This window comes from Kwoniella dendrophila, chromosome 9 (genome assembly GCF_036810415.1).
Source record: "Kwoniella dendrophila CBS 6074 chromosome 9, complete sequence".
Taxonomy (NCBI): Eukaryota; Fungi; Basidiomycota; class Tremellomycetes; order Tremellales; family Cryptococcaceae; genus Kwoniella; species Kwoniella dendrophila.
The window spans coordinates 1,609,521-1,621,887 of NC_089484.1; the positions used below are offsets into that span (position 1 = coordinate 1,609,521).

Here is a 12,367-nt window from a genome sequence, read left to right on the forward strand (position 1 = left end):
CAGGCGGACTTTGAAACATGGGAGGTAGCGATGAAGGATACCAAAACTTATGTACCTATCTTCTAAGGATCTGTCATGCATGGGCGTTATAATTGCGTACGAACAAGATCAAAATACCTCCCTTCAAGCGCTATCAACTCGTCGTGAGATCCTGATTCTACAATGGATCCTCGTTCCATTACGAAGATTACATCTGCTTTTCTAACGGTGGAAAGTCGGTGGGCGATAGTGATTGTCATACTGTACATGATACCATACATTCAGCGAGGGTTATCACGAGGAATGGATGACTTACCGTCCACGAGAAGCGTTATCGAGAGCTTGTTGTACAGTTGCTTCAGATTTGCCGTCCAGAGCACTTGTAGCCTCTGTAGAAGGGTCAGTACGAACAGATAATAGTCATATAACTCACCATCAAGTAAAAGAATCCGGGGATTTCGGATTAAGGCTCTAGCAATGCACAATCTCTGATCGATTAGCGATGTAAGCGATCAAGATTTACTCACTTGTCTTTGACCACCACTTAATTGCCCACCTTTCAAACCTAAATGAGTTTCAAATCCCTCTGGAAGGGTTTGAATAAAATCAAGTATACTGATATGATAGGGGAAACAAGTGGAAAGAAAAATAGGTTGTAAGCGTTTCATCTGACAAAGACATCTGTAACTTACCAAGCTTGACGACAAGCGTTTTCGAGCTGTGCGTGTGTCACATTCTCTGGATCCAGGGCTCCAGACTGATTCACTGAATATCAGCTTTGACCAAAATATCAGGGATGGCAGAACTCACGACTATGTTCCACCTGATCGACATATCATATAGGATTGGTTCTTGACTGACATAACCCATTTGATTTCGAAGTTCATCAACGTTCCATTGACGGATATCACGACCGTCGAGTAAGATTTGTCCGGACGTTACATCGTAGAAACGTTGAAGTACAGCGAGAATACCTGCGACGATTAATACAAAGTTCGATGAAGTAATAACTCACTACTCTTTCCCGCACCACTAGTACCACAAAAAGCATAAGACTTCCCAGGCAGCATTTGTAGATTAACAGAGGATAGGGAGCATATTGTAGGTCTGCTAGGATACCGTAATTCGACTTCCTTACTAAAGATGAGAGTGAGCTTAGACTTTACAGCAAATAGACTTACAACTGGATACCTTGAAGGGCTGTTGTATCTAGGATCTTTTCAGTAGGATATGAAGCGAGTTGCGGCTGTCGAATAATCCATGACTGCAAGATGTCAGCAGGGATTTGGAAGAACAATCGGCGGAGCAGCTCACTTGAATAGTCTTGAGAGCATTGGTCATTCGAGTGAGATCACCGGTATAAGTCCATATTTCCGAAGAAGTGTGCATCGCAATGACAACAGCTTCGAAGACAGAAAATACATCTGCTCGAACCTGAATGAGGGTATTAGCAAAGAGTGCATGTGAAAGAGATATAAGGAGCAAAACAAACGTACCACTGACCCGGCTGCAACCTGTCTACTACCCCAGTAGAAGAACAATCCAGCGAAGAAGAAGATCATCCCTTGGTTTCCTCCCATGGTAGCTGCTGCAGCCACCAACCATCTGTACCTCATCGATTCTGAAGTGTGTTTTGTAGTGAAGTCCCGTACAGTTTCGGCTTCTCGTGAGAGAGCACTAAGAAGCATGATTGAATTAGCGGCTTCGTTGATGTATGCTGATTGTTCATTAATATGTTCAGTGAGGATATGTTCGAAGCGCTCTTCACATTTGAAGTTGATGAAGCCGAGGACGAGGGTTGCGAAAAGAGAAGGGAGCACCATAACCGCGAGGCGCCAATTGAGTACGAAAGCCATCACAAGGGTAGCGAAGAGGTTGGTCAGACTATTGATGAATGTGGCTAGGACGATACCTATAAAATGACCAACATTGGCCGGACTTCGACTAGCTTCAGCAGTAAGAGCTCCACTTTCAGAGTGTTTACGTTCGAAAAATCCAATCTCTTGCTTGATCAGCGCGCGAACCGATTCACGACGAAGTTCAGAGACGACGAGTTCACCACTATATTCTAGGAAGAACGCATGGGTACTGATGACAACGACAGTACCTAGAGCCAGAATGAGAAACCACAGTGCCCATCGGTTTACTCCATGTTTCATCCTTGATAGGTCAGATGTGTTGAAGGTGACGATTGCTCGACCTTGTAGCCAAGCTCCGATTACAAAAGCTGCTCCCCCGATTAGACCCAGGGAAACACCGAAAAAGAGAAGGGTTTTGACATTGAAGATGGCATGAGAGGTGGATTTGATTGGAGGTGGAAGCGGTTGAGTTGTCGGAAGGTCAATCATCTCAAGGGTAGACATGGAAGCTGAGGTAGTAATGGTCGAAGCAGGTGTCGCAGTAAGAGCAGGAATGATGCTTGATGTAGGTAAAGCCAAGGATCGGAAGGTGTCGTTCGGGCAAGAAGGGTCCAGTAATTCGTCATAAGTGCCGGTTTGAACGATTTTACCAGCAGACATCACTACTACACGATCAGCAGAAACAATAGTTGAAAGACGATGGGCTATAACAATCAGAGTCATACCTCGTTGACGTTGTTCAGCTAGCAGAGCTTCTTGTATGCTGATTTCGGTATCGGCAGATACAGCTGAGGTGGCTTCGTCGAGAAGAAGACAGCGAGGTTGGCGGATGAGAGCTCGTGCGATGGCAATACGTTGTACTTGACCACCTGAGAGTACTCCGGTACGACCACCGGCAACGATAGTGTCTAGACCTTCGGGAAGCTGACAGACGAAGTCGTAAGCTTGAGCTTTGATGAGAGCGGAGATTACACGTTGTTTGATGATTTCATACTGAGCCGTGTTGGGAGTGTCGATATCAGAACGGTAAGCATAGTCGGGACCAGTGAGACCAACAGCGACGTTGTCAAAGACAGTACCGCTTATGAGTTGAGGATTTTGCTGAACGACCGCAATTTGTTGACGAAGGGAGGTGACATTAAGTTCTCGTACATCGTGAGCAGCAAATCGAACTATTCCGGAACCGATGACGATGTCTTGAGAGGCGGATTTCTCGTCGTTTTGAGACAAAGCATCCGAACAATCTTCTTTGGCATATGAGTTGGATGTAACAGGGTCGTAGAACCGCAATAGCAAGGAAGCGAGGGTGGATTTTCCACTTCCACTTGGTCCGACAAATGCTGTGAATTTACCAGATGGGATATCAATTGATACATCATCAAGCGCTTTTTGAGTTGGCCGAGCAGGATAGGCAAAGGTGACGTGGTCGAGCTGGAACGAGGGTTCAGAAGTGGGAGTAAGATGGATGCCCGATTGATCTCGAACATCGATTGGTGGTTTGCGAGATATTTGTTTTCGTAAATTGCCTACGATGTGAATGGCAGTGGTGGTGGCTACGAGATGTGGAACAACCATGGCGAAGGCAAAGAATAGGTTGACATAGTTGTAGAAGGTCTGAATATCAGCGAGAGTGTATGAAATGCAGAACTTACAGTTACGACATCTCCAATGGTTGCACCTCGAGCTACTTCTATACCTCCGTACCAGAAACTTATGGAGTAGACTAAAAATCCAGCACCAAATGCCGTACCCAGTTCTATCCCTTTCACAGCAGTTTTCTTTCGAGATAGAATCCGGAGAGGTCTCAGCATATCATATTCTAATTTGGAAAGTAGTCGAGGTCCAAGGTTGAACGATTGAACGATTCGTACGGAGGATAAGATCTGTTCGATGAATGTTGAGATTTTGCCGTCTAATTCGTTACTAGCTTCAGCTACATGGTCGGCCCAATAGCCCAAGGAGGTGAAGACGATCATAGTGAATGGTATTAAGACGAACAGAACACCTGCGAGACGAGGTACATGCACAAAAGCAGATACAAAAGCCTAAATGTCAGCGGTTAATTGTTATCATGTCAAACTCACGCTGATGATGGTACTGATAGACCAGATCAAATATCCCAATCTCTCTCCTAGACCAGTACGAACCGAATCGATATCTTTGCTGGATCTTGAAACGATCTCTCCCGGACCAATACGATCGAAAAAGGCTTGATCTTGTACCACTACCGCAGACAGGTATTCTTGTCTAAGGGTATTGGTGAGTTTGATTCCTGCTAGAGAGACTGAAAAGAGGTCAGCAGTATTCAATTGATCGCAGATAGACTTTGACTTACAGCAACATACAAAGGTCGCAAAGCAGAGTGTTGTGACAACTCCCACCATGGTCATGATCCAGCCGCTCTTATGACCATGCCCGTTGATGACTGACGATTGAACACTATTGATTCCATTGGTCCAATATCCAAAGACAACATCAAATGACGTGAAACTGACACCTGCAACGAGTGCTGTGATGGTACCGATGGCATAAAGTGTATATGGGTGTGTAAGCGCAGCAGTGGGTTCACGAAGGAGTGACGGAAACGGCGGAGCAAATGAAAGAAGGTAAAGGCAATTTGGTAGGGAGGATTGATGTAGTTGCAGTGGTTTTGCATGGGAAGGTGCCGAGGAGCCTTTCTCTGAAAGATCGTGATTGATCATGGCGGTGGTGAGGTTGTAGCATCGTGAGATGTGCGATATGATGGGTGTATACTTGTATATATATAGCTTATCAAATGTATGGTTATTAAGATGTTATGCGAGAAGATGAAATGATTATAGTCGGACGATATGCGATATACGAGATTACTTCGTATATTTTGATACATATCGCGTCGGATAAATTTATCATTCTCGTATATCTGATGACGCATGTATAATTGCGTTTCCTCTTGAGATGACACCGGTGGTTTATGCCAAGCAAATTACAGGATAAGTGATATGTCTGCAACAGGACAAGTCATAGAACGACCGAATGCATACCTCAATTCTTCATTCACAAGTCGGTAAAGAATGTTAGAAGAGGATTTATAGATAGATTGCATCGTGCCTCCCACATATCCGTATATGGTGCGCCACTACGGGGTTGCGCAATGATGGTTCAAATATATCTAGTTGGTGGATCTAAATGCAGTTTGGTGAGCTCCAGCGTTCTGATCATGAGACGTACAGGTTTTTCCGTTGGGGCCTTTGTATCCTGGTTCTAAAGCATTCATAAACGTCGCGGTACCGTGTCGGCCTAAAAAGAGCAATACTATTCACAAATACACTACTCCCCTCCCACTAGCTAGGCCATTAAACCAATTCGGAACTCCGAGATACCGATTGACCGCTATCATCTGCTCAGTTCAGCGTATCCAACAATTCAGCTTACTCACCCATTACATTCTGTATCACCTTGATACTTCCATCTTCTAGCCACTCAAAATCATCGGTCAAACGACGAATATGTTCTTCCACCTTTTTCCGTACTACTTCTTCAGAGTCGCCAAGTTGTAAAGTTGGTATCGACACCGGTATACTCAAAATAGTTGGATTGGTTGTACTAAGTTAATCTCGGATACTACTGTGAAATGCTAATAACTCACCTTCCCGTCAATTCTCATACGGCGCATGATATATTCGAGTCATACTTGCGCCACGTCTCCGTACCTCTTCCACAAGGTCAGGTAATTCTGCGTTTATCCGCTCAAACAATTCTAAGCTATTCCTAACAGGCGATTCTCCTCCAATCACAGGTTCGACTTCACAATATAAATGGATAAAACCAGGGAAACGGGTATATCGGGCGTACTAATGCATTCAACATCAGCTTCATTCAGCACTGTTTATGCAAGATCCGAATGACTCACCTCGTTATGCAAGAAGAAAAGCTGGGTGTCTGGACCTTCGTGGGCAGTATGCACTTCTGACGCCTGCTCAGTTCTTTTTCCTGCTAGCCCAGCTTCTTCATATGGCTTGTCACCGCGACCTCGCTCAGCGGCATTGACTATTCTGGAGAAAGTTTCAGCTGAGGGTGAACCGAATCCTCTGAATACTACTCCACCTTGTTGTCGTAAAAGTCGAGTGAGCTTTCCTGATCGCGCGAAATTTTGTAAGAAGTGTACTCCTTATATACTTGATGCTTTGTCCTTTTGGTCAATTTGAAAAGCGATTGAAAATTGAGAGCCTTGCCATTCTCGAGCACTTTTGATGGACAGTGTGACACATTGAGAATGGATTCGATGCCAAGCGTCATTGTAGAATATGCAAGTGATAGCCGTTGAAAAGGGGTGAAACTGCGTTGTCAGTCACAGGTAAATGATGACTTAGCTCCAGATCATCTCACTACTCATCGAGCATCGGCCAGACCCGAACTGCTGGCAAAGACTTTTGCCATCAAAGCTCATCGTTATGGACCTACATCGCTACTAAGGCGCCGATATCGGATTGGCCGAGGTTGAGGTTGAGAACTAACTTGATGGTGTTGTTCTTGATTTACTGAGGAAGAAGACTTTTTCCTACATGGTAGATTGGATGTATTTGACTTCGCGTCTGATATACAAGTGGTTGGCTTGTGTGAACTCCTATCGCTATGGCTGTTCGAGCTTGATATCAATAATAACGACCCCGGAATAGAGCGAAGCAAGTTTGGTAGATGCCGTTCAATGAGATGAGCTTGTCAGGATAGAAGGCGGAAATGCTGAGAGACGACGTTGAGCCTGCACAGTCGAACGCAAGTTCTGATTTCAGTTTCAAGTGAGAGGGTGAATGGGATAGACGGGTGTCCGCGTTGTATGAAATGAAGGGAGATTTCTCACGCGAGCAGGGTGTAAAGCTGTACATTGCGATTCACAAGGTAGAACATCTATATGATACAATGCTACGGTGCATGATTGATTCTGAAAGAATCAGCTGGTCTGCCGATATCAACGCATGTCAAAGTGAATATGTGTTTGACTTACTATTTTATATATTTACCTCCTTTATGCTCTATTTTCCTCGATGTTATCACCCACGCCAGACCACCTATGTCAATCAGCTAAAGCTTCTTACCAATACCTCATCATCTCTGAACGTCTTTGTAGGTGGATCTGCAGCAATTCCACCAAAGGGCATCTGTCCCGTCATCTTCCAGCTGTTTGGTATATTCCAGATTCTACCTATTTCTTCACGATTAGGATAATAATGTTGTAAAGTTATTCCGATTTGCGGATTTTGGTTGGTGAACGCTAGCCAAACTGCGCAAGTATCAACCATCGTATTGCAGATGCTCTCTCGAGCTACTGATTCTACTCACTTGCATATTGTGCCATTGCCGAAGACTGTAGAGACCATGTTTCAAAGTTTGGTCCATATGCCGGATATCTGGTTTTGGTTTCCTCAATGGCTAGGAGGATGATTAGTCGCCTGGTACCAGTCGCCTAAGCAGCGAGCTTACCTTCACTGTCCTCAAAGAAGAGTATTGTCCCGTATCCTCCACGCAGCGTCCTTATCTTTTCTTCCACAGTACTTCATGGTTTCTAATCAGCTACATCTCAATCTTCTATGTAGACTGACTTACGCAAAATGCTCATGAGCTACATTGGGTTTCTTAGCTAATATATCTTTCCCTAGAGGGGTTAGGGGGGTTAGGGGGTTACATGCCGGTCCTGGGGGGGGGGGGGGTCGGTCAGGTCAATTTTTTTTGCATCTGTTTTCCATTGAATAACGGTAGCCAGAGCTGTTCTGAACCTCTGAGTATGATTCATGAATCCATAGACGACTTGTGAAAAAAGTTAGAATTTTTTTTCACTTGGCCCGGCTGACCCCCAAACCCGAGTGAGGCGGTGATGGTGAAAATCTCAAGTCATCCGGTCCACAATGCACTTATGCATTTCAGACAAACACTACGTGGTAGAGGGAGGTTCAGTTAGCCAGGATAAAATAGTGTGAATGCATGGAGCGTGATGTGTGTTGAGATATAAAATATTTTCAGACGACTTGCCATTCTGACCCCTTAGGAAATTTGACCCGCCACAGTACCAAAATGGGCGATGGTGACAGCCATGCACGATTTTTTTCATTTCTGTTTGACATTACCAGTAGGGAATCAACTGATTAGCCAGGATAAAATAGTGTGAATGCATGGAGCGTGATGTGTGATGAATGGAAAAATATTTTCAGACGACTTGCCATTCTGACCCCTCAGGGAATTTGACCCGCCACAGTACCAAAATGGGCGATGGTGACAGCCATGCACGATTTTTTTCATTTCTGTTTGACATTACCAGTAGGGAATCAACTGATTAGCCAGGATAAAATAGTGTGAATGCATGGAGCGTGATGTGTGACAAATGGAAAAATATTTTCAGACGACTCACCATTCTGACCCCTAATAACCCCTGTTGACGCCTAAGCCGGACCGTCACCAAAATTTCAGATGCCTTGGGTAGTTTTCCAGCTATGTATGTCAACTAAAGCCTAGATAATAGAGAAGGTCCCAAATAGTCAGAATAAGAATAGTAAAACACAGTTGGGACAGCATGCGACTTGTGAGAAAATATTTTTGCTCACTCCGTGGTCTGACCTACTAAACCGGGATCAAATTTATGGAACCCAAAATGAGTGACGGTGACGGCCATGTATGATCTTTTTCATTTCTGTTTGACATTACCAGTAGAAAATGGACTGATTAGCCAGGATAAAATAGTGTGAATTCATAGAGCATGATGTGTGTTGAATGAAAAAATGAATTCAGACGACTCACCACATTGACCCCTAATGACCCCTAATGACCCCTAGTGACCCCTAAATTGACCCCTAAAAGTGCCCCCTAAAACCGCCCCTCGCGCCGTCAGCCGGTTGGGGTCGTACTCATTCAAGTTTGAACCTCTCCAACTATACCCAGCTGAGACAGCTCTAATAACTCAGCCCCGACCAGTTCAGCTATCCAATGCAATATTGCCGCTCTGGTGAGTTTGTGATTGCAGTCTGGTGCGGCACATCTGATCCTGAACGGTGACGGATTGTTCCTCTGGTAGCGGTGACATTGTTCATCTGGATTTTTTTTGCAAGGCAGCCGGTTGTCCAAGGAGGACCGAGCCATATTGAAGACATCACTGATTTGCTCATCCGTTTGATATTTGGCCAAAAGGGTGTTGAGGGTTGTATCAGGTATGACTTTTCCCGTATTCCACCAAGCACTGGCATTGAGAGATTTGGTCGGACGTCTGAAACCGGGATTCCAACCTAGACTGCTGAAGATGTCGGTCAACACCTGTATATGCTCTTTTGTAGACTTTTCATCGTTACTTCCATAGTAGAAGATTTGCCTGAGATGAGCTTGCCGGTAAACCCAATTGGCATCATCCAAGAATGCTTGTCGGGTGACCAGCTTAGCATGCAGTTGATGCCGGAAGTGTGGACCATCGCCCTGGTGCAGCCAGTAGGAAGGGTTGAGGAAACCTGTGTCTTTGACCAGCCGAGTCGCCTCCTTCAGGCTGGGTGCTTTGACCGTGACTTCTATTCTGAAACCACCCAGTCCGACATCATCTTTGCCCGTCAGATTGTGAATCATCCTCATAGCCGAGTTCAGCTGAGACCTAATGCCCCGTAGGGTTTTGGGAATACCGCCTTGCAGGTGACTGTTGAACGATTTGATGACATGGATGATCCTGGGGTAGATTTTCACCGAGAAGTTCCGGCGGTGATGAGTAGCTTTGAGATTGACCGTACCAAAATCCAAAGAGCCGGGAACCATCATAGGATAGTGCTTGATGCCATGATGTTTGCCGGTAGCTGAAGCAAACAGCCAGATATAAGGTGAGCCGAAGCTTGTACCGATATCCCATTCATTGTGTTCAGCCCACTTGTGATCGGTCTGAGCTGGTTCAGTCTGGAGGAACCGGTCTACCATCGGCATCTTCTGACCATAGGACTTGAGCCGGATGGTGTCACAGCCAGCAGTGAGGAGACAATGGATGAACACTCGGGTGGGAAGGTGGACGTTACCCAGACTGGCTTGATGTTCCAGAGCACCTGGTTGAGCGGCTTGATACTTGTTGAGTTCTTCAAAGAAAGCATCCTTGTACTGCAATCCTACCCAGAGTTGATGGGTGGCTTCAGCAAGGAGAAGGTATCGGTCAAATGCCGGACCTCTGTGATAGGTGGTGTGAAGTTTCCGTACGGGCGCTCTGCTGATGAGTTGAACATCGGCCAAACTGGATTCAAATCTGTTGAGGTACTCTTCCGGTGACAGCACTAATTCCCATCTGTCCACATCCATCGGTTTCACATCCAAGTCTTCCGCCGGGTGATCGCCTTGTTCTATGTGATCGCTCAACATCCTAAACCCACCCATGAACGGCTGATCTCTGACATCTGTTTCTGGTTCTGCTGGAGCCGCGGGAGGAGACCAGCCTTGATTGCCAAGTAGAGGGCTGTGTGATGTGGGTGGTAATGCGGATGGTGAGACAGGAAGTGGATGGATGGGTGGGACGGGTGATGGAGTGTCGAGCTGTGTAGGTCCATGTTCATTCAAACGTCCACCATCACTTGAGCTTTCTTCTGGCCCTTCGGTATACTCTGAACCACTTGACTCGTCCGTCACTTCTAATTCATCTTCCCCATGACTGATCGCTTCCATCACTCCCTCACCTTCACCTTCTACCAGACCCTCTTCCACTTTACAGTCTTCTCCCGTGCTTTCCAACTCATCAACCTGATTCACTCTGTCCCATTCTATCTGCTCTTCCTCCTCCTCCTCCTCCTCTTCTTCTTGCTCGGTCATCAATTCATCCGAATCGGCATCATCAAGGTGGTAGGCATCGGGTTGATGGAGAGACCGGCTTGCTGATGGTGAACCTATCCTCAGCTTTGTGACTCCCAGAGCGTTTGATAACACAGAATCAATGGAATGACCGAACCGTTGTGGTCTGCGGGGTGTACTGGCGAAACTGCTGAGGGGTGACGATGATAGTGACCTAGGATGTGGGGAAGATGGAGCTGAACTGAGTGGAGAAGAGCTGATGACTGAGCGTCGGAGGAGTGATGCTATAGAGGGTGCGGGTGACAGGGATGAGGATAATGAATGTCTTACCCTCGGTGTGGATAAGTGGTCGGGACATTGGTATCTGAGTCTATGTTTGGTGAGACCGGATTCATTCAACACGACCCGTCCACAAGCGCATATCACCAGAACGGTATCCTTGATATCGGTTCTCCTGAAGTGGTGGTCTTTGTGTTTCTTCTTGATGTGGTCCAGCAAGTCGACATAATGCTGGCTGCACAGGTTGCATCCACCTGACCTACGGCTGTCTGTGAGTTGTCTGGGCATATCACTTGCTGTTTGTGTGAGTTTGGGGGATACGGAAGAGGACAAGTAGATGTAGATGAGATGACTCGTGAGTTGGAGCTGCACCCCAGGGTGTATTTCCAGTAGCAGTAATAAGCTACACCCGTCTGACGCGTCATTCCACCAAGTCGCGTCAAGACAGTACATCTCATACTTGTATTCCCATACAAACTATAACCTAACTGTCCGATCCGACCCCTAGATTGGCCCCTAAATTGACCCCTAAATTGACCCCTAAAGATGATGATCTGGATATCTTTTCCTATGAACCAACAGACCTCTCTCATTCACGGCAACCTTACCACAACTGCAGACGACCAGACCTGTTCCCTCCATTTCCTCGGCAGTGAAGCGTTCATCACCATGTTTCTTCTTGATATGGTCCATCAGATCCTTATAGGAGAATTCACACCGAGGACATGTCCCGGCTCCTGATCTTTGTCTCTTTGTTCTCTGCGTCTCTGTGGATGTTGACGGCCCAGGTGAATTGGTCCTGATCGAGTGGGATCAGTGATCAATCAGGGGCCATGAGGGGTCATGAGGGGTTATGAGGGGTCAGAGGTGTATGCAGGACTGACTCACGCTGGCTCTGAACTATGAATGGCCTCCTCTGCCTCTTCCAAATAAACGCCCTGCATATCCAGGTAGTCCGTGGTCGGCTCGCAGGTGAACATGGTGATCACCACCCGTTTCTTTGCATCTTCCGGTTTGAGTGCCTTGACGGAATGGGGGAGGAGACCAGGCTGGAAGAAGACGACATCACCTGGATAGACGGGAAGAGAAAAACCCAGGGTAGGAAGCAACAGATCACCACAACCTTCGGCGTGATCCCACTCCATGTTATCTCTACCCAAGACGAGAAGGGTGGTGTACAACCTGCGATCATCATGACTGTCCATGTGCATCTTCTCGGATTGACCTTGGGTGACGGCGGAACATGTGGCCAAACCACCAAACCTAAAGGGTTAGGGGGTTAGGGGGTTAGGGGGTTAGGGGGTTAGGGGGGTTAGGGGGTTAGGGGGTTAGGGGGGTTAGGGGGTTAGGGGGTTAGGGGGTTAGGGGGTTAGGGGGTTAGGGGGTTAGGGGGTTAGGGGGTTAGGGGGTTAGGGGGTTAGGGGGTTAGGGGGTTAGGGGGTTAGGGGGTTTAGGGGGTTAGGGGGTTAGGGGGTTAGGGG

General features: G+C 46.5%; 1 protein-coding gene across 1 annotated transcript; it reads right to left on the reverse strand.

Annotated features, from left to right (window-relative positions):
• Nucleotides 1-86: 86 nt before the first annotated feature.
• L201_006995 (uncharacterized protein) lies at nucleotides 87-4,540 on the reverse strand (the record flags this gene model as incomplete). Its single annotated transcript, XM_066222706.1, has 13 exons — nucleotides 87-240; nucleotides 296-368; nucleotides 413-448; nucleotides 503-594; nucleotides 672-736; nucleotides 790-953; nucleotides 1,010-1,116; nucleotides 1,161-1,243; nucleotides 1,294-1,413; nucleotides 1,476-3,269; nucleotides 3,491-3,883; nucleotides 3,986-4,122; nucleotides 4,174-4,540. 13 exons carry the CDS (start codon nucleotides 4,538-4,540, stop codon nucleotides 87-89), a joined length of 3,585 nt encoding a protein of 1,194 aa, XP_066078803.1.
• Between the last annotated feature and the right edge of the window lie 7,827 nt (nucleotides 4,541-12,367).